We start from the raw sequence: 25,406 nt of genomic DNA, 5'->3' as shown, positions 1-25,406 counted from the left end.
ATTGAGACTTAAACCAAGTGTGAACCGACAAGCATTTCTTATCACGGCGGCTTACGGGAAAAGCAACGACTGCTCGTGTTTTTTCGACATTTTTTAAGTCAATCGATATTAATTTGTGTAAATTTTGCTATAAATAGATGGTCAAAGCCATAATAAATCCATTCATGTATGTTACTCCTGGATTTTATTCATATAGGGATTTAATTTCTGACTTATACAAAGTGTGAACCAAACCGGCATTCTAACATGGTGGCTTATGGAGAAATCAACAACACTGCTTGTGTTTTTTCGACGCTTCGGTTTTGCCAGTTCTTCGTACAGCCAGACCTTTAGGTACTTATTCACCCAAAAACGACCTGATATAAACTACAAAAACCCTCAAAAACATTTTTCGGGCAAAAAATCCGGTCGAGGAAATTGACGTGTCACTTCCTTTTCAAGTATAAGATAGGCAAAAACCTTTGATGAATTCCCAAGGTCCACTAAGACTAATAATCATCAAAAAGTTCAAAAAAAAAAATAAATCCCTTGCCAAAAATAAATAAAAAAAAACCGATTTTGAGATAAATCCCTCGAATGAACTTGAAATCACAAAATCGGTCGAGGATGTCAACTGAAACTTTTCCCCCTTTAATTATGAGCTCCGCAACAAGCGTGACTCGCTTGTACCTTTTCATACACGAGCCGCACGAATTCATCTCTTCTTCTCTCCTCTCCTTCCGTCCATGGACAGAGGTCCAAAATTTTTCGGATTTACTGACGCGACCGGCTGCGGCTCGGTGCGTAAACATGGGTGGATTATACTAATATTACACATAAGTCAGAGAGATACACGTACAACCTGTCGACTTAAGTGGGGCTCATTCCGTGAAGGGACTCAACTCCTCCACTATAACAATTCCACTAATAATTTTGCGATTCAGAAATCCCCTCACTTGTCCGGACCTAACGTGTCTGTCGAAATGTCATCCAATGGTACAGATGTATTTTATACTTAATTGATAGAGTATAAGAACAATTATTACTTACAACCTACCTACCGTCCAAAGCAAATGGTAAGCTCCCTTAAAAAAAAATCCATGTTTCAGATGAATCATGTTTCGAAAAAGTCTAACATGTGGTTATGGGAAAATGGGGCGACTGGTGAAATTGCAACCGACTTGAAGCCGACATCAGGGATGATAAGAAGGCACCGATTCACTGAGAGCATCGAGCCGCAGCCGGTCGCGTCAGTAAATCCGAAAAATTTTGGACCTCTGTCCATGGACGGAAGGAGAGGAGAGAAGAAGAGATGAATTCGTGCGGCTCGTGTATGAAAAGGTACAAGCGAGTCACGCTTGTTGCGGAGCTCATAATTAAAGGGGGAAAAGTTTCAGTTGACATCCTCGACCGATTTTGTGATTTCAAGTTCATTCGAGGGATTTATCTCAAAATCGGTTTTTTTTATTTATTTTTGGCAAGGGATTTATTTTTTTTTTTGAACTTTTTGATGATTATTAGTCTTAGTGGACCTTGGGAATTCATCAAAGGTTTTTGCCTATCTTATACTTGAAAAGGAAGTGACACGTCAATTTCCTCGACCGGATTTTTTGCCCGAAAAATGTTTTTGAGGGTTTTTGTAGTTTATAGGTATAAAACTAATAATACGGAAGTTAATAGGTTAGGACTGCGAATACACGAAGATAAGAAATTCAAAAACCAGGTAAGCGTAATGAGAGGGTTTTGAGTATGAAAAATTGAATATCAATGATTATAGTCAAAATGTGCGCGACTCCGCTTTTGACTTCATTAATCTCAACTCATCTATACTATGGACTACATTTTGCAATGCGGAACCATAACTTCTAGCACATCTGCAAAAACACGTATGCCTACAGGAAAACTAATGGTACATACGTTGCTTTTAAACCATGCTAGAATTTATAGTTCCAAATTGCAAAATGTATTCCAAATTATTATAGTAACGCGTAATGCATATCACCGGAGTCGCGAAGCGCTTGGAGGGGTTCGACTACGAAACTCTCAGGGGCCGCATCGCCGTAATTTTAATTGATTTTATTCATTTATTTTAAAAAAAGAGCAAATCGACAGTTTTCCTTCAGAGTCTCTGTAAATTTTTTTACTCAGTCAAAATTATTGACGATGAAATTACCAGGAAAGTTGTACTCTCCTTGTAAAACATAGGAGGTTTTTAAGTTAAAAAAAAAAAAATGAAATGACTGATTTAACAATTTTGTAGTCAAAAAAAGTGTCTGACATATTCCGATGTAGATTTTACAAAAGCAAATGCTAATTTAACAGCCCCCCTGGTTAAACTAGCTTTCCACTATCGTAAAACGTACATTTGAAACATGCCGGACATATTATTTAACAATTTAATTGCGAAATCAGCAATCTATTTTTTCCGTGTACTTATTGGTTTGCACTCTTCGACTGTAGCCATGGACATAATAATGACCAGAGTTAAGTTTTGAGTAGATCTGGAATTTTGCGGCAGCCTTTGAATGCATGCATTTATTGATCTTCAGAAGTTTAGTTTTTGCTACTTGTGTACCGAATTTCGTCGAATTACGTGAAGGATCCTACTTCGAGTTTTTCCCGTCCAGCTTCTTCGCAAAGTCAACAAAAACTTGATGTTTTCTCAGCTAAGTAACTTTCGTCTAATGTTTCTGTCATTACACTTTTGTCAACTCGAGCGCGTAAAATTTCATTCAAACACATTTGCCGCGTTGTTTACTAGCTCTGAAGAGAACTAATATTATCATCACTGCCACATTTTTTCGGACTCTCAGCTCTTCTCAATACGCCCCTAAGAATACTCCTAATTTTATAGAACTTTCGAACTTACATTTTTATCTTGTGACTTCCTACACGTCGATGATGAGACTTAGAAAATACGTTACTCGATTTGCAGCATTGCTAAATTCCTATCAGGCGTGCATTTCGAGTGAAAAACCTTCCTTTTTTAAAAACTTTCATTATTTTTCATTAATTTTTTCCGAAGAGTAGGTATTCCGTGAAAATCTTATGCGATGGTGTTTTTTCGTTCATTTAATCAGCAATCGAGCAATCAAGATGTATTTCTAGTTTCACCACAACAAACGTATAAAGATTTAATTCAAATTTAGCTAGAGAAAGGAGGTTCAAGTTTGAAACCTTCAAAGAAAAAAAGAGAAAACTTTGTAAATAATTTATTTATTCCTGCTGTATTTTTTATCAAATTCTAGGATTGAAATCTTATCAGCATTCCTGCCAAAAATACATCATGCATATTGATTTTTAGGCTAGCACAATTGTATCATAGACATAGTCAATGATGTGGAATTAAAAAAAAAAAAAAAAAAAAAAAAAAAAAAAAAAACAAATTAACTTATTCTGCCCTCTAACTTGCAAGCAAATGTTGACAACTAAGAGGGAAGGGAATATTGCGCGTTGTTTGGCTTGCGAAATGGTGTCCGTCAGTTGTGGAGAGCTGTCCGACGAATAATTTTGGTAATTTGAAGTTACAGTTCAAGACCGTAGAATTAGAATAGTATTTGGGCGTCTACCGACATTGTAGGACCCGAGAATAGTACCATGCAGAGTGCAGACAAATTTCAAAATAATGAGTTCAAAAACGTTGCATCCGCGAGTTCGAATATTAGAACCAAGCACAGTGCGGCCAGCACGGAACCCATATTAGCGCCTACAAGACTGCAAGGATACTTCATGCATTACGCGTACACCACGGAGGATACTTCACGCGTTGCACGTAAATCACGGTGCGTATGTGCAATGCGTGAAGTATCTATGCAGTCTTGTAGGCACGAGTACGCGTATCGCGCTGGCAGTACTGTGTCTGGCTCTAATATTCGAACTTGCGAAGTCATCGTTTTTCAACTAGACGTATTTCTGCCAAACGGAAGTGTTGATGATTGGAAAAGATTAGGTGTGCTCCAGAGAGCTACACGAGAAACATTGTTTAAGTGGGCGTGATTCCTTTTGGAGAAAGGGAAAAGTGGGATTCTACAGTCTGTCAAACGGAGCTATGTGCCAACTGAATGCGGCACTGATGACCCGTGGGCATGGCAAAAAGCGTTGTGGACAGGGCTCATGAGTTGATGACGACCAAGAACGACAACGGAGACGGCTTCGTTGCCGCTGACGTCACTGACGCTTCATAATTCCCACTCATTCTTACGGTCCTCGACTAACGAGCACGCCCGTTCTTTTCCACCTGCCTCTGGCTCCGTTTGGCAGGAATACGTCCGATTGAAAGAGATTATGAGGCGGAACACTCTGTGTCTTAACAACTAAAGGTAAAAGTTTCGAGAGCACCAAATGGGATAAGGGAAATACTCAGGAGGATTCTCATGAACATCAATGGACACTGTTGCAAAAGATTAAGTTACAATCGCTCGCAACAAATTTTACACAGATCATTGGGAAAATTGGACGTATTTATGCTAAAAGAAACTATGTTACATGCAAACTCTATGCTTATAGTTCCTTTTAGCATAAATACGTTCTATTGTAATACACGTTAAGAACACGGTCGTGCGTCGCACAATTTTTGGGGCCGGATTCATCACTTTAGCGCACTTTTAGCGCACTAGGTGCGCGCCAGGGGGCTCGCGTCACAAAGTTTTTTTCCCCTTTCGCCCTTCCACTCAACATAAACTTTTTAATTTTTTTCTGACCACAGGCTTCTCCTTAGTTTGTCGTAGGCTCATAGTGCAGTTGACATGGGGTCCTCTCCTCTTCGATTCCCGCACGATGAGCGTCAAAGAACGCCTCAATTTTTTTTAAAGAAAGTTTTAAATTTCAAATTTTTTAAAGAGAGGTCTCCCTCGACTTACATGCAGTGGCAGATAAAAGGAGAGGGAGTGCTCGGTAACATGGCCGCCCTCGAGATGAAATAGAGGGTAGAAAAGAAGGAAAGAGAAGAGAGAGAAGATAGGGAAGAAAGAGGAGAAAGGAAGAATTTAAAAGTAGAGGACTGAAGACATGCTGAGACAGAAAGAGATAAAGAGAGTAAAAGTAGTATTCCCAAAAATTCACTGCTATGGTTTTAGGACATAAATGCGATTTGGCGGTAGGTTTTTGAAATTTGACTATTAGCCTCGGCATTAGATCAGTACTGCCGTGCTAAGGAAAAACGTCGTATGAACCTTTAGCCGTTGCCAAATTTACCCAGGCAAATCACTAATTTTCAGGAAATTTTTTGAAAATTTGTCTACCAATTTCTCAGATAATTTTGCTCACAATTTCACCTAAAGTTTCTGAAAATTTCAAGGCAAACTATTCAAAACTTTCCTCAAAAATAAACATTCAATCGAAGGAAATTTGGCTACCCTCGAATGTTCATACGGCGTTCTTCCTTAGCACGGCAGAGAGGCCTGCGGCATACAACCCCATGCAGAGTCGATAAAATTGGGGGTTGAAACTCTAGCAGCGGGACATGGGTAAATTTGGCAGGGGTGCGGTTGTGCGGGGAAAATTGAAACTCCACGGGGGTGGCGAGCGTAAGCGTTCGCAATCCATGTCAGCTATTGATGTGCGACCTCCCCCCCCCCCCTCCATTCCCCGTTTTCCCGCCGTCGCAGATCCTTTTTATTCCGTCAAGAACGGAAACATCGTCAGATAATAAGATAGAGCAGACAGGTCTTCGGGGTATTTTTCTTGATCCCTCTCCTTTGAGCCGGCTCCAGCGATAGGATATTGCAACTTCGAGCGCGCGATAGCAAAGCCGGATTTCCGCGGAAAACTCGGCAGCGTGTCGAAAACAGTGTGTCCGAGAAGTTCCCCTCGAAATCACGGCTCATGAATCGAGTGTCGTGAATCGGTTGTTTTCAAAAAGGGGACCAGTCCATTTTAGCATGAGCCTTGGCTTCCATAAGAGGAAATGCTAACTAAGACTCAGCGAAGAATGGACCTGTTCCCTTTTGGAGACGACTGATTCTTTGGGTGGTCGTAGAATTTAATGTTTAAGACGTGCTTCCTTGAAGAAGGTTGAAACGGTTGCAAATCTTTATTCAATAATGTGTGCGGCCATTTTTTTTTTTTTTTTTTTTTTTTTTTTTTCAGACGAAAGGGCGTAACTACATTTCAAGGTTGCTAAGTTTCTTTTCACGATGTTATTTTAACTCGGAAACCATTGGAAATTTTTATTGAAAATTTGCGAAAGTATTTTCTTGGATCGTCGTCGGAAAACAGCAAAATTTTGGAGAGAAATTGCTTTGTCATCGTCGTGTAAAAAATAGGATTGTATTAGTATATTTTACAGCCTTGGAATGTATATACGTTCCTCCGTATGGCGAACGACGAATAATTATGCGTTGGAACATGTTCTGGGTGTAAGAAATATGACTTAAGAGTCGCGAGGAGGGCATTTCTCTGCGTTTATGGGGCGATATTAAGATCAATTTACGCAAATTGTGCATTTGTAACTTATTAAATGTATTTCACAAGCGATTTTGGCTGTGGGAAGTATTTTTTGTTCGCTGTATTTCTTATTTCCAACAGACCCAATCATAAAGAAAAATTCATATGAACTAGGATCTTGAATGATGTTTAGTTGCAATTTAATGTATTGACATTAATAGTTGATAAAATTGAACAAAAATGAGGATGCATTCGAAGCAAGGTCAAGTTGACATTTTTCGCAGAGGCTCATCAGAGACAGACGCTTTTAATTTCAGGTGTTGGTCTTCTATAATGTTTTGTGCAGGGCTCAATACATTTTTATTTAAATAAAAGAGCAATGAAGTAGAACACTATATTGGCGACTCTGAATGGACATGTTGCCCTTTTCCTGAATGACCCTTCACACAAAGGAGCAGAGAAGGTAATCTTACGCTATGTTTTTTTTCTTTCTTTTTTTTTAAATATTGAGTTGCACCCGGTAAACTATGAGCATAGGTGATAGAAGTATCATGAATACACAAGATGCATTTTTGCTGAAGAATGATTCATTGAATAATGTTTCTCCTTCAGAACAAAAGTGTCTTGGATCGATTTCGGAAATTGTGTGGAAACGACTAAACCTGCATACTGCCATGATACACGGAAAAAAGCCGTATGAATATCCGAATGTTGCTAAAGTTTCTCACGATGAACCATTAATTTTCAAGGTAATTTATGAATATTTTTCCTTAAAATTTTCAGATATTTCAGATCAAATTGCAATTAGAGGTCTCAAAAAAAATTGAAAAAAAAAAATTCACGCATCCTTTACAGAAAATGTACGTCTAAGCGGAGGAAGTTTCGTATAAAATCCAAGGGATCATACTGCGTTCTTCTTTGGTATGGCAGCATCGGCATAGGTAACATTCAGACATTCTCAGCAGCCATTTCAATACACCTTTTTTTGTACACCTTGTGCAGAGAAAGAACTTAAAACGGGCCGCAAATAATAAAAAGAAACACATAAAATAAAATGAGAAACCCGGGACATTTCGCAGGGACCACACCCGCATTTTCAACCGGCAAAACGAGAAAAATTAAAAGAAAAGACACTATGAGCCTCACCATTGTTATTGTGAGACCCGTGGCCTTAGTCCCGTTTTAAGTTGGGTCTCTGTTAATGTTTCGGGCCGATTAAGTTGTTTTTTGAACACCTTGTACAAGAAAGAATGCCAGATTTGGATTGGAAGTTGGCATCCATGCGGGGGCGGAGAATCAGCGGGCTTAAGCGTGGCTGCGAAAAAGTCTTTATGTCGTCATTGTCGTCTCGCAGCCCTACGGCAAGCGCTGATTTTTAGGGATTTATCAAGTTCAGCTCTCGGGTGGGTGATTGTGAGAGAGTGCTTTGAGGAAAAGAAGTTGCATCGTTATAAATATAATGCTCACAGCTTTCGGAATAATCTAATTCGATATTTCTTTGATTTTCTTTCGGTCTCCACGCCAGCTGCTCGACTTGATGGAGAAACAAAATAAAAGGAGAGCTACTGCACCGTTTCAACTTTTGATGGAGATAAAATAGAATTTTGAGAAGTTCTCAGGAAGGAATGAAGTTAGGTGAAAGTTGTAGTCATCAAAGTACTTGGGAATTCTGCTCACCACGTAAGAGATAAGTAAAGACCTTTTAAGGTGCTCTTAAATTATAGTGAAGTGGTATTTTTGCACGGGAGGAATATTCTTGATTTTTCATGATTTGAGGTAAAACCATTCATACGTAGACTCCTTGGCATAATCATGCCAAAGATGCTATAACGACTCTGTGATTTAAATTTCTTGCTGATCACGGCGTGACGAAAGCAAACTGGTAAATTTTACAGTATCTGCTTATTTATCGCTAATTGGTTCATCCATTAATTGATATTGATAAAAAATGCCTCAACCAAAGCAACAAAAGAAAAACTTTAAACTTAAAAACCACCAATATTAAAATCCACTGAACCACTGGAGACACCATCGGCTGCATGTTGTTTTGAATTTTATTCGAAACGCATGTCAATTAGAGTAAATGAGCTTTCAAAGTAAACATTTTACGTGTTTTTCTTTTGTAATCAGGAGTTTTAAATATGAAGAGACTAGACTTATAGACCTTTTAAACATTCTCAAATGTGTGCGCACATTCTATCCCATAAAACGTAACCAAGGTTACGAAGGCAGGCGAGTTTTTATGTTGAGAGTTGAAACTTGGATGTAAAAACACCCTCATTAAAACTTTGCAGATCAAGTTGGAGCAAACCACGTTATCTTCATACAAGAGAATCGCAAAAAAGTAATTTATACTCTCCGAGGTTAGTCAAGAAAAACATTAAAAATGATACACGGGGCCAATCTTCTTACAAACTGCTGTGAATCAAGATTCCGTCATCTTCTTATTGACCTGTTACGCCATTAAATCACTTCAGCGCTAGTATTTATTCTAACATGGAGAGGCAAGTTGTAGGCAAAAACCCCTTGCTGTCGGCTAAACGCATAAAACTAGCTGATCAAAGATCTTGAAAAACTCTTACGAACTGATGCGTAAGCTTTTGACCGAATGGACCACTGGAGCAAAAAGAAATCAATGACCACAACACAAGATATTGCATCAGATTTTCCTTTGAATACTGTAAACACATGAAAAAATTCCTATCTCAACTAATGAGAGAATTAATAGCGTTTTTACAGTACATCCATTCCAACCTTTTCCTCACAAAAAATTAAACTCTCCTACCATCGAAATTAGTGATAGAATAATTTCAATGACATTTAACTTAATCCCTTCGCACTGAAATTTAAGACATACACGTGGGATCTATCACTGTTCCTTATTGCAAAATGCAATTCATTTAGCGTTACGTTCTTATGAGTGGCCCGCGAGCCCGTGGAAGTTCAATTCTGCCGTGCTAAGGAAGAACGCCGTATGAGTCTTCAGACGTTGCCAAGTTTCCTCCGATTTACTGGGAAAATTGTGAATATTATTTCCCAAAACTTGCAGACAATTTTGTCGGCAATTTAATCTAAAATATCTGAAAATTGTAAGGAAAAATATGCATGAATGCTGCCCAAAATACTGTTTTTATCATGGAGCATTGGGCAACTCTCGAATTTGTATACGACGTTTATCCTCAGCACGGCAGAATCCTAACACTGCGCCTGGTGGTTGATTAAAGCTCCTGGATCCGCGAGGTCTCAGATCTACCCTCGGAGGGATTTCTCGAGGTCACGCGATCCCAGGATCCGGGACATGATGAAACTGCGCAGCCCTTTTTTGCGACGGCTTCAGCGGCGAGGGTGGTGGCGGCAACGGAGCTGTTAATTTGGAGCCGGACCGGTGTCAGTGGTCTGAAGTAATGGAGCCGCGACGCGTGGCGGAGGCGGGGGACGGGGGGCGGGGGATGCGGGGCTCGACTAAGTGATGAACAGGGATGAATCTTCAATAAATACTAGCGGATTGGCCTGTCAGCAGGCTCCTCCTTCAGTCTCCGGCTCCGGGCTCCGGGCTCGGGCTCCGGGCTCCGGTTCGGCGGCGAGTGTGGAATGGCGCATAATTTATCCCCGCCGCCGCGCGGCCCCGAGCTCTGCCCGTCCAGCCACTGTCGATAATTACCGCTGATTAATTGCGCCTTCGACTTCCCGACCGGCAACTTTCAACACGCGGATCCACGTATGAGCTTCAAGGAAGAGACCTGTGGTGGTGCCAATAATGGAGATGTTGCTTGTGTGAGGAATTTGCGATTTGACTGTTGATTCTTGTGTAAAAGTTCGCGAGAAACATGATGGTGCTACTTGTTTTCTCTGAAATCAACTCCCAAGCTCAAAAAAGCTCTTAAAGGGAGGCCAAAATGGAGAGGATATTTCTCCCTACCCTGAGAGCCCACCTTTCCATCAAAACAAACTCTCCATGCAAAGATAGGGAGCAAGTACATTAGCAGGGTTGCATTCTTTTAGTTGTAAAGTCCCCAAATAAAGTGGCAGCCCTGCCACTGTATTTGCTCCCTATCTTTGCACGGAGAGGTTGTCTTGATGTAGAGGTGAACTCTCAGGATAGCGTGGGATATCCCCTCCATTTTGGTCTCAACTTGAGAGCTTTTTTTGAGCTTGGGAGTTGATATCAGAGAGAACCAGTGGCACTGTCGTGTTTTTCGCGAACTTTTACATAAGAATCAAAAGTCAAACCGCAAATTTCTCACACATGCAACATCTCCATTCATGGATAGAATGGGCCTGTTGCAAACTTTTGCTAGAACAAAAATAAGAATTTTTCCTTATAGATAATGTCTCAAAAATCGCGATGAGCGCATCGGCAAACTCAGCAACGCGCTATAACTTCACTATCTGCGTAAGAAATTCGCGTTTTTTTTAAGATTCCCGCTAGGACATTACAGCACAGGTGAACATTTCGTTAGAGAAGTCGTTCCATTCAATCCCTGCTCGCATTAAGCTCGCACTCAGCAACAGTCCTGTAAGAAACCATGGAAATCTGCTGTCCTCGTCCTAACCTAATTTTTGCCCATGGTGGGTGGTTGGTGACGAAATTCACCGTTGGCGTAGCATAGGATCACCCTATTCATAGTTTCTAAAATGTTGGGTTCCTCCCAAAAAAATCATGCAACATTGCACAAATGACTCGAAAAAAAGTGTGAGGCCTTATTCCCTAAAATTGTGGTACCACCCCAAATTGTTGGATGATATGGGTATTTCAAATTAATTATGGTGGCACCGCAACATTCGGGTTCGTAATCTAATTTATTGGGGTGCTACCACAATTAATCGGCAATGCCCATATTATCCAACAACCCCCACCTATTTTTTTAGTCAGAACGCAGCCAATTTTCATAAATTGAGTTAGTGTGGCAGGAAGTTCATTAATCGGAATCCGAGCTAAGTTTCTTCCTATTCTTATCGTGGATTTTTCCTTCGCAGCTGACTGTGCGACAGGGAGATACGAGAGGAGGGTTTGTCGGCGGAGCGGGAGAGAGGGTCAAGGGGCACGGATGCAGCCCGCACAGCGTCACGCTTCAATCTTAAGATTAACCTTTAATGCCGAGTGGAGTTGAATAACAGTATCACACAGTTGAGCGAATGTTTTCCGACGTGCCCGCGGCGTCGCCTTAAATCACCTCCGAGTAAGTTGCACCGCGGCACAGTGAACAAGAGACGTAATTTTCACGGCCTAAATTTATCTCCATTACGAGAATTCTAGATTCTCTTTCGCGCTAAAAAAGTGTTCATGAATAGCACTGATGCCTATACGTGGTGATCCAGGGTTGAATGGCCAGACTGCAGGAGCGTGTTCTAAGGGTCAAAATTTTTTGTTGTATAAAGTTTTCTTTTTCCAAAAGTGTCCCCAGTTGGAGGTAACACCCCCCCCCCCCCCCCCAATGTCGGAGAGTAAATCGTTTTTCCTGAATTTTAGCAACAGTCGTGAACCTAATCTTATAGAAAATGTGTACTTCTCTGTACTTTTATGCCCTGAATTTATAAACGGTCTAAAAAAAGAAAGAAAAAATCTCAGTTTAAAAAGGGATTTTGGCGGTGTTTCGGATCTTGCAGTCTGACCGTTCAACTCTGGATCACCCTGTAGATTGAATCGAGGTAGAATGTTTTGATGTTTACATAACATGTTTACATAAAGTTATGATTTTTATTCGAAGATTGCAGTTTTTCAAGACTTTCCGATGTTTTTATTGTCATTATTTCACTTAATCAGCTAAAATTAAAGAGCTACATAAAGATTCATGGAAAAGTTTGCATATCAAATTAGAATAGCGCGGTCATCCCAAAAATATTTTCTACAGTACTTTTGAGAGTACATTAAAGAGTGCCGAGAATCGTGAGATAAAAAGCTCGATTTTTCCTTTTTCGTGTCATTTCTATCTTAATTTATTCATTCCTAATTACTCAGATGTTTAATTTTTATTTCTCTACATGCCAATTTTTAAAGTTTCCATTAGTAAGATATGCCACGGCTATAGCCTCAGAACCACTATATACCACCAAAGCAATAAGAGTGTTAGGTTCCACCACGACCTCGACCATTCCTAAATTAAAACACATTTTGTTAAAAAATTGCTAAGAAAGCAAACCAATTCTCTCGACATTCTTCTCTTAAGAAAAGCTTCGACAAACTGTTTTCAGATTATCAAAGTGTCGTAAATTTTGAGTCTTCCAACAAAATTGTTCATTTTCAATGGTCGATAGTATTCTCTTCATGTGAGTTTGTAAAAAACTTGAAAATACAATTTATTTGCGTGAGTTACGTTTCACCGGATTACATCATTTCGTCGCCTACCTGACATAGTGGCGTAACTACACTCTGCAATGGACCCTGTCTTCCATACGTTTCAATGCTTTCCCGGGCTCATCTCGATGTGTAGTTACGCCATTATTTCAGTAAAGGGACAATTTATTGGACATCCATGATATCGTCAACTGCTGCAGGTACTCCCACTTGGTTTTGAGCTTGGATTTTAAGAGGTATATCTGCAAATATACCTCTCAAAACCTCCCGTGCATTCCTTTTGCACGATTCATCGAAAATATTTTGTTGTGGATAAACAGAGAACAAAAGTTCTACAGCCTACATTATCTTTTGCTGATGTATCTCGCAGTCGCAGTTCTACAAGGATTTTGGTAACAACAGCGTCTCTTAGTGCTGTTGCACTCGAATAGTTTAATCTTTGATGCGTCTAACAAGAATTTTCCAAGTTAATCTTACGCAATAAATACCCTCTATAGCGCTATTGTCGACAGCTAGTCGACGAACAGTCATAAAACGGTAACAAAATATATTCCCCCAGGCTGATACTATACAAAATTTGGATTTTAGAATGAACTTAAGAAGCGCTTTAACTACCGCCGCGCCGTCTATCAGGTTTTGGAAAAAAAATTGAAATGCCGTAACTAAGTAGCATAGATATCGTCATTAACTAAGCAGCATAGATATCGTCATTAACTAAGCAGTATAGATATCGTCATTAAATTTCGATTTAAATCGGGGTCAAATTTTAGAGTCGATGATTGAGTATTCTCCGAATGCAAACAAGGAGTACGAAAGCCGATGTGAGCGCGCAACAAGCTAGATGTGCTGACATCTCCACGATCATTCATGGTACGAAAACAGAACTTAATGTGTGAGTGTATTCTCTCCATGAGTATGAGAATTGGCGGAGTTGCCGCAATGCGGAATGGAATGTTACATTTTCAGCCCTCTCACGGCATTTACGATCTAACAAGAAAACATTTAAATTGAATTTAAATGTTGACAGTGGAACTGCAGAAACACGCACCTCGGGTTCCTACATGATGATAGACTTCCCGTCATACTTTATTTTGTAAATGGAAAACTAATTGATGTCATATCTTGACAAATTACGAGATTTTTTATCATCACGTGAAGAGTATTTTATAAAAATTGAGAGTCATGGTGTGGAATATTGCGCTATTTTTATTCAAATTCTGAAAATTTGTTTTTTTGAACCCACCAATTTTTGTCTTTCTTCAAGGAGTTGAGAGTAGGTAATATTAGAGGTTTGAATCCACGTCTGATGACTCTTGATTTGGGATGAAAAATGTTGTCTGAAGCACAAAACCGACACTGGAGAAATATGTTTGACATTTTCTGAGCACTGGGGTCAAAATCAGTCTTACCAGTAGAATAAATCATCATAAAACTAACTTGAATGAACTGATCATACTTTAGCATCATTTCTGTTTTTAGTACATATATTTGTTCCAAAAAGAGTTCGATTCCTTGTTAAACAAAACAAGGGAGAATATTGAACGCACTTTGGCAAAAATGATTTAGAAGGGTTTTTCATACAAAGAAAGAGTCAAACAACAAATTTAGTTAGAAAAAACATTCCAGCAGTTTTTTACTCAAAAAAGAAACAATGAAAAAAAATACTGCAGATTTTTTTTTTTTAAAATAAAAATTGAAAACTTGTAAGTTTGTTGTCGATGACGAATTTAACTTTTTTTGCATTAGAAAAAAAACAAACTTTCATTGAACTGGTAAAAATAATTTCTTTCATTCAAAGAGGTTCTTCCTTGCGTAAGACCAAATTTCCTTTAAAATGAACAATTTTTGGGCCAAAAAAAAAACAAATTCTGAAAATCAGACCATTTTAATTTTTTAAACGACACAAAACTTCCTCAAACTCATTTCCAACGCTATTTCACTCTCCTAATTAACACACCAAGATTTCGCCACTATGTGCGGTAGCATGCAAATCAGAATCTTTGGCGTTATCGAATCTCTGAGTTTCGGAGGAAAGCGTGAAAGTTGGATAACGGGCCCCGGACTGTCAGGAAACAAGTTTACCTGGCACCGAGCAGAATTTAAATTTGTTTAGACGGCACGCTCAAGCCACCACCGAGGGCCCCGGGGGAGGGGGTTGGGGGGTTGGGGGGCTGCTGGACGAGTGTAGTCATGCTCCTGAGTCCCGAGATACACCCCTCATCAATTTTGTTTTTGTTCATTGATTTGACACGCGCGATGATTAAGCGATACCAATGCAAACATACACTACAACCCACGACCAGTTGGTCACCTTATCAGCTCGCGGGAGCCCGTATTAGCATATTGCCCGTCCCTTCCAGCGTTGTCATATTTCAGCGTGCAGACGGAGAGGGTCAAAAGGGATATCCGCTGCCGCGCTGAAAATGACGAGCATGGCAACCTTGAATAAAAGCGGGTGAAGTCGAACCGCTCGACAACTTAAATCTGGAGGGAAACGATAAAAAAATTCGATTTTTATCTCACATTTTTACAAGAATTTTGGCAATGGACCACTAGACGAGGTGCGAATTTCAGCATTCTGATTCATGTTTCTCGACCAAAATTTCACGTAAAACACGATGCGCACAGCGAAAATTATGGAAATCAACTCCTTCCAAAGATATTTAATGATTCTTGATGCGTGAATTGAAACCACCCGCTCATGAAAACTCAATGCTCTACGTGATTCACATCGCGCGCTAAACGTTTATCATGACAGTCTCTGCGATATAAAAATATGGCAATCTCAATCTTGACGCTTTGGCTCAGCTATAGCAAATTGCTTATAGTTTGAACAACTTATGGTGGGAAATGAATATTGCTCGATTGAGAAGCTTGCTGAAACCGTTGTAGTGGGCGATTTGACTCACGTAGAGCTTTGAGTTTCTTGTGAGCGGGCAGTTCAAATTCTTCGTAACCAATGTGAAATAAAAACGTTGATATCTTCGTTTGGAGTTAGTTTCAGTAATATTCGTTGCGCTAATCGTGTTCTACGTAAAATTCTGGTTAAGAAACATGTAACAGATTGCTTACATTTGTACCTTGTCTAGTGGTCCATTACAGAGTATATTAGTGCTGTTGCGCTCAAATAGTTGTGATCTTTGATGCGTCTAACAAGACTTTCCCAAGTTAATCTTACGTGATTGGTACCACCATAGCGCTACTGTCAACCACTAGTCGAGAAACAGTCCTAAAATGGTAATAAAGTATATTCCCCTGGGCTGCTCATATACACAATTTGGATTTCAGGATAAAAAATCCTGAATGAGAAACGTGATTCAAGATTTTAGCTTGCATATGGTGGTCACTTTTTTACATAGAGTACAAAGAGTCGTGATGTAAATGGGAGAGCTGGCGCCATATCCTCCTCGACGAGTTCCGAGCTCGGTGTGCGCCGAGCTTCGGTAACTTTTTCGATACGTGTTCAATCCAAAATGGCGGTGTGGAATACTTGGTGATTCCTATCTTCTTTGTTTACTTCGGATGGCCAGGTGCCCGTGTATCGAAAACAATCGATAATGTATCGAAAAAGTGACCCGGCGTCAGTCGTCACACAGGAGTCTCGGAATTCGGGCCCTGGAAAATGTTTAAAAGTGGCGCCAGCTCTCCAACTTATGTCACGACTCTATGTACTCTATGTATTTTTAACCCAACCATGAGCTATGGACTTTCACACAAGTGCCAATTCTATTTAGATCGGCCAATGCGAAAACGTCCGAAGTTCAAAAGAACCAACTTTTTGGATCAGCGTTTACGCTGATATTTACCATGGAAAGAGAGGGAACTCGATGTCGTCCACCACAGTAATGCATAAAATGGTTCCTATTGCCTTTGGTTTCATCATTGAGTGCCGTACCAATTTAGTTGCAACGCATTTTGGTTACTCGATGTAAAACACCAGATAAACCAAGACGGAAGAAACTATGATGTGCTTTACTTGCAAAAACGCAGTAACTCCATTCAAAATTGGACGTATTTCTATCAAACGGAACTATGGGCATTATGACGTGAGCCCTGTTATGCACATATTCTAATGAGTCTCAGAGCTCATGTCTTAATGTGCACAGTTCCGTTTGGCAGAAATACGTCCAATTGTTTTCTTTTTTCCTGCTCTATTATAAAAAAAATTCAATCGCCACAAGGCTGAATTTTTTCATTTTTAGTTCCTAATGGTGTGGCGGAGTAGTATCGAAAAAATGAAGGATAAATGTTTGTTGGGTTTTTTGTAAAACAGTATTTTTTCAGGAAAAAAAAATTGAAAAAGTGTTGAATGGAGATACGGCGTTTTCACTTCGGACGGCAGCAGTAGCGTGGCGTGCTTTGCGATATATCGATCGTTATGCCATTTAAACCTATAGAAAAGGATCGATAAACAGGGTGTTCGCAGCGAACACCTTAATAATCGATTCTTTACCATAGGTTTAAATGGCATGACAATCGATACATCGCAATTCACGCCACGCCACTGGACGGCAGTGAAAGACATCACGCACCAAGTTTTTCCATGAACGATACTCCGTCAATATTGCACGGGGAAACTTGTCCACAATATAAAGCTTTTCGTTTTCCACGGATCTGTAAGCTTTGACCGTCAAAAAATGATACCGTGACCAGCGCAGCTGACCCATAAAAATAACGCGAAATAACAGTCTGAAGTCATCAAGACAGAACTAGAGTCCCTTTATACTGAGAGTCAAGACAACGTGAATCCATTTCTGATTGGTTCCCGTATTTCAGGCCTTCACAGTGTCACAAACGGGAATAAAGATGACATTTTCACCGATTGCAAAGATTATAATCTGGAATGGACCAGGGAATTACGGGTTCGGCAAGGAGCAAACGGAATGAGAGAAGGAACGGAGAAAGGAATTTGAGAATGGGCCGATCAAAGATTACGAAAAACGTTCAATTTGTGTAATCTTTATTCCCGTTTGTGACTCCATGAGGGATGTTGTCTTGACTCTCAGTATAAAGGGACTCTAGACAGAACCATCTAAAAACCGAACAGATTTAAGAGCGAGCCTAACTTGAACAGATGATCATCATCACTGCCGTCCAATATATTCGAACCGCGTGGCCTTTACCACGGGCGGCCGTGTTACTTTTTTTGAGAGCTGCGACACATGCCTTTCAATTTTTTATGGATCGTGATTTGCACTTGTATTCCTGGGTCATGCATGAAATGTGGCAAAAAAAATTCACTCTGCTGCAAACTCAGTAGATCTATTTTGCAATTGACCTTGGAATAAATTGGATTTTTTTTTGCAACTTTTATTCCAAAATGAAGTTCCTGTCCCTCGAAATTTTTGGACATAAATCAGTAATTTTCATTATTTCGTCATTGAGCTAACGAAAACGATTAGCCGTTTTCGCTTTTATTGGACTCCCACCCTGCTGAAAATGGTGAGTATAAATGAGTAGTAAATCAAAGTCATATGAATAGAATTTAACTCATATGAGCAGAATTTCTACATCCAGTTTTCGCCAACTTCTACGACTAGAGATTCCAACTCATATGACTAAAGATGTCAACTCACATGAGTTCAGCGTTGAATCTACCGTGTCCGATATCTCAGAAACTAGTTACCGCATCAAAAAAATCAGAAGTACAAAATGTTTTTATTTTTCCTCCTGGTCAGAAACAGCTCTTCTGAAAAATGAAAAAAATTGAATTCATATGAGTTGAACTTTCCTACTCTCATGAGTAGAATATTCTAGTGGTATGAGTAGAATTTCTTCTCATATGAGTAGAATTTCTACTCATGTAAGTAGGAAGTTCTACTTGTGTCAGCTGGCGAATTCTGAATAGCGTCCTTGTCATTTTTAGCAGGGCACAAAGATCAAAGAGAATGGAAAATTCCGAACTTTGGCCGATCGCATTTTTCGCTAATAACTTTTTGCCTATTACCTCACTCTCCATTTTCAGCATGTCACCGAGTGTAGCGGTGACGCTGCTTGATAATCTATTTTCAAAATCCAGGTGACGGAGAGTTATCGCCCATGACTGATGAAGACTATTGTTCCATCAGAAATGTTCGAGTCCAACACGAGTCTTTTCCATGGAGTGTGTATATATCTCTTTTACAGTGCAATTTTCTCATGTATTTTCTTCCAAATTCTTCAGGTAAGATTTATGGTTATAGTGTACAGGATTCCCTACTGGAAGTTTCCCACAGTGCTATTTTCTCATATATTTTCTTCTAAATTGTTCAGGTAAGATTAATGGTTTTAGTATGCAGGAGTCCGTACTGGAAGTTTCCCACTTGAGTCCGAAAAATTACCATTCAGGGGACTGATAAAGTTAGAAACCTTCTAATTCCTTGAAAAAGGGGTATACCTTACAGCGTAAGAATACTTTAGGGTCTGTAATTCAAAATTTAGCCGTTTCGGGCCTGAAAAGATATATTCCCTCTTCCATATGGCGCTGGAATATTCTTTTAATAATTAGAGACTATAAGAGCGTTGACAAAACTGAAATATTTTGTATGAATATTCAAGGGAAAATATCTGAACGTTCTGGAAACATGTATTTGACACACTTTTATTACTTTAAAATACTCATGAACTTCATTTTGTAACCCCTTCAAACCCTTATTGCTTCGGCTCCTGTCCACATAAAGTTTACATACAACCCTCTGACCTTGTTAGAAATTTTCGATTTTATCTTTGTTTGAAGTAAAAAAGCCTGTGAAAAAAAATTTGGAATATGAATATATGGGCTCTGAGTATTCATAGAAAATTTCACGAAGGTTAATATATTTTCAAATATGTTTAAAGTATCCACAGCGTATTCTGTGCTTCACGGTAGGCGTATTTTTGTTTCCATGAAATACACTTGGCCGTATTTCTGCCAAACGGAACCAGCGGCAGTGGGAAAGAAGGAAGTGCTCGTTAGTCGATGGCCGTAAGAATAAATAGGAATTATAAAGCTCCGGTGACGTCACGTCGCGTGGTCCGCTTTAACTCATGAGCCCTGTCCACAACGCTCTTGTCACATGCCTGCCCATGGCTCTTCAGCGCCGCATTCAGTTGACACATAGTTCCGTTTGACAGAATGTAAAATCTCGCTTTTCCATTTCTACAGAGGTAATTACTCCCACTTAAACATTGTTTCCAGAGTTGCCGCATAATTAAGAAAATGAAATTCCCTGACATTTGCCTAACACTTCTGAGTAAATTTCTCTTACAATTGAAGATATACCATTTGGCCAAAAAGACATATTTTGAAATAGCTTCCAGGCAAAATGTGTTGCTCTGAACGTTAAATCTACTATAGAAAGCTTAATTAAGGTGAAGTAAAACATGTTTCCTGACTTCTAAAAATTCCCTGACATTTCCCGGCTTTCCCGGTATTCCCTGTCCGTGGCAACCTCGTGAACACCCCATATTTTCCACTCGTCTATAGTTCCGTTCAGCCGCTAACACACGTACACTCCGAATGTACATTCTGGCCTATTGCGCATGCGCGGGCATCGAGAATGTTCCTCATTTTGTTCTCTTGAACAGCTATACGTTACAGGAATGAGTAAAAGATCATCGCGGGTATCTTCTTCTTCTCGTCAAACTGTACATTCTTTTCCAAGAGAATGATGAGTGTACATTCGCGATGCCCGCGCATGCGCAGTAGGCCATAATGTACATTCGAAGTGTACGTGTGTTAGCGGCTTTTGGCAGGAATACGTTCATTTGAAAATCAATTACCCTTTCAGGAACAACCTGGAGTCTCCGCAGCGCGCGAGCAGAAAACGTTCACTAACTTATTAGGGCTAAAAAACAAGGACCCTTGCGCGGCGTTTTCCGCAAGTGCCCTGGACCCACCTTCGTCGCCTAGCCAATCCCTACTCGATGGACGAAATGAAGGACACAGCCCGGGTCTGCGCCTGAGGGGGAAATCGGGGTCATTTAAGCGCCAACGGCTCGAGGAACAGCTGAACAGGGCCAACGAGTACTGCAAAGAGGCCCTGAAAGAGTACCGGCGGCTGCCCTGGTTCAAGTACAAATTCTTCCGTTGCGGAAGCCCGTGGGACGCTGAGTGCCGCGCTATGCCTAATCAGCTCAGACTCAAGTGCACCGTCAACATACTCACCTGGTTTTGGGAGGCCTGCTGCAGGGGCTCCGGCCAACGGGTTGTCGAACTCAAATGGTGCGTTGAGCGACATCGGAATTTACATTGAGCCGAAGAACCACTAAAGATGAAAGAAACCTGCTACGTGGGACTTTGGGGCGGTTCAAGTATGGCGTGACGCTTTTGGGGAGGGGGAGTTGGTTTGAGCCAGTGTTACGGTGCGTTACAAGGGGAGACGGAGGGTCAAACCCAGCGTTGCGTAACAATTCCGCCCGGTTAACCTACTCAAAATTGTCCAAGGTGCACTTTTCCGGTAAATTTATGAATAAAACACATCAAATCGTGTATTCTCACATCTTTGTTGGTCTCTTCCCGTCGTATCTCAGCGAAATATCCCCATCAAAATGGGGATCATCCGATTCCGCCCCGAATCCAATTCTGCCTCGGATGTTTTTTTTAATAATGTGTACAAGTGGCAACGTTGCAGTAATCAGAGGGTAGAAATTGAATTGCGAGATATTCAACAAAACCTTACGTTGGTATATTGCGCGTTGGTTTGGTAGTTTCGGCAGGAATATAAGACATTCTGGAGGAATGAACGCGTTATCCTTTTTTTAATGATCGCTTATCGGATGACGAAACAGGGGTCGGGTCCATAGAAAGTTTCTAAGCTTTGCTCTGTATGGAAAAAGAAAACAAAGGGAACTTCCTCCCTCTTACTCTTATTATATTTGTTGGCCAGTTGAGAACGTGCAATAAAAGCGGAGCTTATAGAGTAATAATAATGAAAACAATGAGCACTTACGGGGTGTGACAAGCTCGGCACGTCATAAAGTCAATGATTTAATTTAAGAAAAAGTAAAAGCAAAATTTTACATGAAGGTATTTGGCTTATTGATATGGATTACATTGCGAATCAGTTTGAAGAGAGCATTTTCACTGTCGCTACCAGAGAGGCTCGCCATACTTGTTTCCATTGGTTTCATTTTCTATAATGTTTAAGATTGCTTTATTCTAAAAAGAACTACATCAAGCTGAAAAAAAAAACGATCGAAGTAAATCGGGATTCAATCACAGCAGAAGATAGGAGAGACGTAATCGGGCCTCGTTTTTTAACTTTTCCCCCGAAAAGCGGCAGCTCATTCGAAGAATAGAACGGAGCATAGCGATTGCGAGAAAGCGCCTTCAATTTTGCAGAAGCAACACGGACATCCATCGAGCACGAATAGTTGTATCTCTACGCCGTTATTAACGATCGTTCTTTCCCTTGTTCTATTTCAATGTTGTGCTTGTTCCGCTACTATATTTGTGCAGTGCAAAGAAATTATTATTATTTGTGCTGTTTGTTTGTGTGTGTTATATTTGTTCAAGTTTAAAGCAACCAAAATGGGTCATGGGCTATATTTTACTAGATGAAAAATTGAAAAATGATTATTCATTATCATTTTTGGCTTAACGGGTTATAAATTCGTGAGCAACACACCTGAGGATAAGAGAGACGCTGACGGGGCACGTTTTTCAATTTCTCTCCCGAATCTAAGCGGCACTTCATGCTACTTCATTAGTAGCATAGGGCAAAGCATTTTGACTAAGTCCGTAATTTCATAAACTGGGTTATTTTGCTGGGGAAAGCCTGGCCCCCGTATCACAGGGGGCCTCAATTGGAACATTTCTGAAATTATAGCTGTATTCATAGGCGTAGCTAGGGGGGTCCTGGGGGGGGGGGCTGCCCCCCCCCCCCCAGAAAAACGGGATCCTCCATTCCTCACCCACCCCCCGCTCTCTTCACCACGAGAGGTGGTCCCATGCCCCCCCCCCCCCCCAGAAAAATTTCCTAGCTACGCCCCTGGCTGTATTTGGACGCATTTTGAGGCATCCGCGAAGCAAATCTACCATTAATTTCTGTAAATAAATTACTCAGTTTAAAGCGTTTTTAGCTCAAAACACTGACACATTGTTACAACAATTTACACCGTGACAAAGCGTTATCTTTGACGAAGATTTTTTTCAACCATACAGAATTTCTGACGGACAGAATGATACTCATTTGAAATTTATAGGGAAGAGTAGCCCTCATGGCCATGGCTCCCTATAGATACACTTATATAAGTAGGTCGAGGAAAATTAATTCCATACCTAACATATTAAACTTTTAAAGTTTTGTTCACTTTTTTATTACTTTTACAAAATAATTGAATCGCACTTCTGTCATCTCAATATTTCAATTATATTAATCTACTTAGTACTTGGTGAGTTTAGATCACAGAATTTTTAAATATTGAGCTCATTTTTGTAAGCAATACTATATCCGGCTTGACGGTGTTTCATAAGTGCTTGACAAATATTTTCATTTTTTGATGACCAATCGATGTGGCGATGAGTATTTTGTTACTTGACAAAGAGAAATAGGTTTAAAATAGGTTGATTTTGCACAGGAAATAGTTTTAAAAATAATACAGAGCCGGGCCTCTAAAATACTTTGCGTAAGACTGTGGACAATACACATTTTGCAAAACTGAATCTTAGAGCTAGTCCGTCTTTTTCCAAACGTGCTGTTTTTCTGTGCCGTAACATCACATGCCTCTCATCTCATCAAGATTATCGACTATGCTGAAACTGCAGCATGTGAACGTTTTCATCCCTCAAGACGAAACATCATGAAAAATGTTACGTCCCAATAAATCGAATAAAGACTGAATTTCATTTTGTCAGTCTACGATGGGATGTGCTCCTGATCGTTAAACCCGGCTTACCCAGCTTATCTTTTACCCGCCTTGATACGATTGCTGCACACAGGGTTGCCAATTTTTCAACAATTTCAAGTTCTAAAATTATTCAAATATAGCTGCAACTTGAAATTTTATTGAATTCTGGAATGTGTCCGATACGACCCTCAGATAGAGCAAAATTAAAAGTTGTTCTCCATGGAAAATGGCTCAAAAATCACGGCAACCGCATCGTCAAAGTTCTGAAATTATCTTAATAAAGTTGTTAATTTGGGAAAATTCAAAATTGGTCCGTTGCGTAGGCAGATAGTATCGTATTTCAAAATGAAAATTCGGTTGTTTCCGATCACTCCTTTTGAGACGAAAAAGATCCTCGAATATGTATACATGAATGCTTGGGTGGCCCACAAAAAATGAATTTCGGAAATGTATAGCCGTAACCCCCTAAATCGGTTACAGCATGTTCAAAAACACGGAAAATGAAATTTGGGGTCAATCGGACAAAATTAACCCGACGCGCAGTTGCCATTTATCCCCGCAAAAATAGCGAATTTTTACTGTTTTTCAGTAATTTTTCGCTCCCAAAAAATAAAGTCGGAGGGGTCTGCAAATTTAACTAAGGACAAAATTAGTTCATAAACTACACCCTAGTGAAGTTTTGGTCACCCTCCATGCTTTTGACCCGACGCGCGGTTGCCATTTTCACGCATGAAAATAGCGAATTTTTTATTGTTTTTGATGATTTTTCCCTCTCGATAAATTAACTTTACAGATGCCTAAATTGTAATCAGAGTGTGAAATTAGTAGTTTAGATGCTCCCAATGCTCCCCTTCTGATAATTTTGACACGCTGCGACGTTGTCATTTTTCTGAGCAAAATCGTGAATTTCGACTTATTTCAATATCATCTCTTTAGACCTAAAAAAAAAAACTCAGGAGCCATCGAAAAAGTGCGCTAAAACACGGTGATTATATCATGAGTATCTATTTTGAAAATTTGGACCCTGTAAAATATTTTAGTCGGCGTGAAGTTACCACTTGGCAAACAGTGGTTGACGGTAATAGTCAATTTTCATACGTTAATGCGCCTTCAATTACATCGGATACTGTGCAATACTTTCGTGGTGGAATAGTTGCATTGGCACCTACAAACCCAAGAGGGATACTTCACTCATTGCGCAATGCATGCAGTATCCCTGTTAGGTTTGTAGGCGCCAATGCAACTATTCCACCACGAAAGTATTGCACGGTATCAAATGTAATTGAAGGCGCACTAACGTATGAAACTTGACTCTTACCGCCATGGTGTCAGGGGGTATTTTCTATCGAGGAACTTGAATTTCAACTCAAATTTTTAAACTTCAAAAATCCAAAATGGCAGAAATTGCCAAAAATGTTATCTTGAGACTTTCGAGATCTAAGACGGTTGACTGCCTGACCCAATTGAATGCTCTTTGGCACATATTTCGCCGTTTTTATTTACTATTTATATGTATTTTTTTTTCTCATCTGGCTTTCCAGAGCACACCCCGTATTTCTCACCTGCACATGGTTCTGTTTGATAGAAATACGTCCAATTGACTCGATGAATTGTGCGCCGTCTCGGTGGTTCAGTATCCAGAGTGGATTAGCATCGGATGCCGGGCTGTGAGGGTCGTGGAGGCGGATTTCGGGAGGGAGTGTTTCGGTGGCCTCTCGCGGGAATATACATAGAATCAATTCCAAGGATACAGTCTGCTGAGTGCAGGGACCCCATGTTTTGCGATATTAAAAGCCAGACGTCACTCTCCGCCACGGATGACGTCTTCCATTGGCTCATCCAGGTTGCCACCTTTCAGGAGCCTTCCCAGATAAGACAGAAATATTTAGCCAATATTTATACAATATTGTTTGGATATTTTTGCAATCATTGGATCAAT

At 40.1% G+C, this 25,406-nt stretch overlaps 2 protein-coding genes across 2 annotated transcripts in view; one reads left to right on the top strand and one right to left on the bottom strand.

Annotated features, from left to right (window-relative positions):
• LOC109031247 (neuroligin-1) overlaps nt 1–25,406 on the bottom strand; it is a 239,331-nt gene that overhangs the window by 55,186 nt on the left and 158,739 nt on the right. The window lies entirely within an intron of this gene.
• Nucleotides 18,636–20,871, top strand: LOC140225757 (uncharacterized). Its single transcript, XM_072305652.1, has 2 exons — nt 18,636–18,821; nt 20,407–20,871. Exons 1-2 carry the CDS (start codon nt 18,705–18,707, stop codon nt 20,869–20,871), a joined length of 582 nt encoding a protein of 193 aa, XP_072161753.1. The 5' UTR covers nt 18,636–18,704.

Source organism: Bemisia tabaci, unplaced genomic scaffold (genome assembly GCF_918797505.1).
Source record: "Bemisia tabaci unplaced genomic scaffold, PGI_BMITA_v3".
Taxonomy (NCBI): domain Eukaryota; kingdom Metazoa; phylum Arthropoda; class Insecta; order Hemiptera; family Aleyrodidae; genus Bemisia; species Bemisia tabaci.
Note: the sequence above shows the minus strand (reverse complement) of the source record. Positions and strands in the feature narration are given on the sequence as shown.

Coding starts and splice junctions, on each gene's coding strand:
- LOC140225757 (XM_072305652.1), top strand. CDS start 18,705: ATGAAGACTATTGTTCCATCAGAAATGTTCGAGTCCAACACGAGTCTT. Junction 18,822..20,406: donor TTTTCTTCCAAATTCTTCAG/GTAAGATTTATG, acceptor TTACCCTTTCAG/GAACAACCTGGAGTCTCCGC.